The 2,500-nt window shown below is 33.8% G+C and overlaps 1 protein-coding gene across 1 annotated transcript in view; it reads left to right on the forward strand.

Moving 5' to 3' along the window:
* Positions 1 to 1,246: 1,246 nt before the first annotated feature.
* The window catches only part of LOC123418802 (NAD(P)H-quinone oxidoreductase subunit 5, chloroplastic), a gene marked incomplete at its 5' end in the record, with an annotated part of 1,267 nt that continues 13 nt past the window's right edge, over positions 1,247 to 2,500 (forward strand). Inside the window, 1 exon segment of the mRNA XM_045107066.1 lies at positions 1,247 to 2,500. This exon segment is cut by the window's right edge and continues 13 nt beyond it. Coding sequence (XP_044963001.1) covers positions 1,247 to 2,269 — 1,023 coding nt within the window.

Here is a 2,500-nt window from a genome sequence, read left to right on the forward strand (position 1 = left end):
GAAACAATTTTATAGAAAAATTGAAGTAAAAATCGCAATTTCTTTTCTTATGGAACATACATATCAATATGCATGGGTAATCCCTCTTCTCCCACTTCCAGTTATTATGTCAATGGGATTTGGCCTTATTCTTATTCCGACAGCAACAAAAAATCTTCGTCGCATATGGGCTTTTCCTAGTGTTTTACTCTTAAGTATAGCTATGGTATTCTCAGTTCAACTGTCTATTCAACAAATAAATGGAAGTTCTATCTATCAATATCTATGGTCTTGGACCGTCAATAATGATTTTTCTTTAGAATTTGGATACTTGATTGACCCACTTACTTCTATTATGTTAATACTAATTACTACTGTAGGAATCCTGGTTCTTATTTATAGTGATGGTTATATGTCTCACGATGAAGGATATTTGAGATTTTTTGTTTATATAAGTTTTTTCAATACTTCTATGTTGGGATTGGTTACTAGCTCCAATTTGATACAAATTTATTTTTTTTGGGAACTCGTGGGAATGTGTTCTTATTTATTGATAGGCTTTTGGTTTACACGACCAATCGCAGCGAGTGCTTGTCAAAAAGCTTTTGTAACTAATCGTGTAGGGGATTTTGGTCTATTATTAGGAATTTTAGGTTTTTTTTGGATAACAGGTAGTTTAGAGTTTAGGGATTTGTTCCAAATCGCTAATAACTGGATTCCTAATAATGGAATTAACTCTTTACTTACTACTTTGTGTGCTTTTTTATTATTCCTTGGTGCAGTTGCGAAATCCGCACAATTCCCTCTTCACGTATGGTTACCCGATGCTATGGAAGGACCCACTCCTATTTCGGCTCTTATACACGCAGCAACTATGGTTGCTGCGGGAATTTTTCTTCTAGCTCGACTTCTTCCTCTTTTCATATCTTTACCTTTGATAATGAGTTTTATTTCTTTAGTAGGTACAATAACACTATTCTTAGGAGCTACTTTAGCTCTTGCTCAGAGAGATATTAAAAGAAGCTTAGCCTATTCTACAATGTCTCAATTGGGTTATATGATGTTAGCTCTAGGTATAGGTTCTTATCAAGCTGCTTTATTCCATTTGATCACTCATGCTTATTCAAAAGCTTTATTGTTCTTGGGATCTGGATCCGTTATTCATTCAATGGAACCTCTTGTTGGGTATTCACCAGATAAAAGTCAAAATATGGTTCTTATGGGCGGTTTAAGAAAATACATTCCAATCACAAGAACTACTTTTTTATGGGGTACACTTTCTCTTTGTGGTATTCCACCTCTTGCTTGCTTCTGGTCCAAAGATGAAATCCTTAGTAATAGTTGGTTGTATTCGCCCTTTTTTGGAATAATAGCTTCCTTTACTGCAGGATTAACTGCCTTTTATATGTTTCGGATATATTTACTTACATTTGGTGGGTATTTGCGTGTTCATTTTCAAAATTACAGTAGCACTAAAGAGAGTTCCTTGTATTCAATATCCTTATGGGGAAAAAGGATACCCAAAGGAGTGAATAGGGATTTCGTTTTATCAACAACGAAGAGTGGAGTTTCTTTTTTTTCACAAAATATACCCAAAATTCAAGGTAATACAAGAAATAGGATAGGATCCTTTACTACGTCTTTTGGGGCTAAAAACACTTTTGCCTATCCGCATGAAACGGGAAATACTATGTTATTTCCTCTTCTTATATTACTACTTTTCACTTTGTTCATTGGATTCATAGGAATCTCTTTTGATAATGGAGGAATGGATAATGGAATAGCAGAGTTAACCATATTATCAAAGTGGTTAACTCCCTCAAAAAACTTTACCCAGGAAAGTTCTAATTCTTTTGTAAATTCATATGAATTTATTACTAATGCAATTTCTTCTGTAACTCTAGCTATCTTTGGTTTATTCATAGCATATATCTTCTATGGATCTGCTTATTCTTTTTTTCAGAATTTGGATTTAATAAACTCTTTTGTAAAAAGAAATCCTAAAAAAGAATTTTTGGATCAAGTAAAAAAAAATATATACAGTTGGTCATATAATCGTGGTTATATAGATATTTTCTATACTAGGGTCTTTACCCTCGGTATAAGAGGGTTAACCGAACTAACGGAGTTTTTTGATAAGGGTGTTATTGATGGAATTACCAATGGAGTGGGTCTTGCTAGTTTTTGTATAGGAGAAGAAATTAAATATGTAGGGGGAGGTCGAATCTCGTCTTATTTATTCTTTTTTTTATGTTATGTATCTGTGTTTTTATTCTTTTTTCTTTCTTAAGTTAAGGAATTCAAGTCTCTTGCAAAAATAACTATCCTACCCCTTTCTACAATCTCTCTATAATCCCACCTTGTTACATAAGGTAAGTATTGTATAATCGTTCGGTTTTCCGCGATTTTTTCCATTCCTCTGTGTAAATACCCTAATATGGGTTCACAATCAATAACATCCTCACCATCAAGAGTAACGATCAGTCGAAGAACACCATGCATTGATGGGTGTTGAGGGCCC

The sequence above is a fragment of the Hordeum vulgare genome, unplaced genomic scaffold (assembly GCF_904849725.1).
Source record: "Hordeum vulgare subsp. vulgare unplaced genomic scaffold, MorexV3_pseudomolecules_assembly, whole genome shotgun sequence".
NCBI lineage: Eukaryota > Viridiplantae > Streptophyta > Magnoliopsida > Poales > Poaceae > Hordeum > Hordeum vulgare.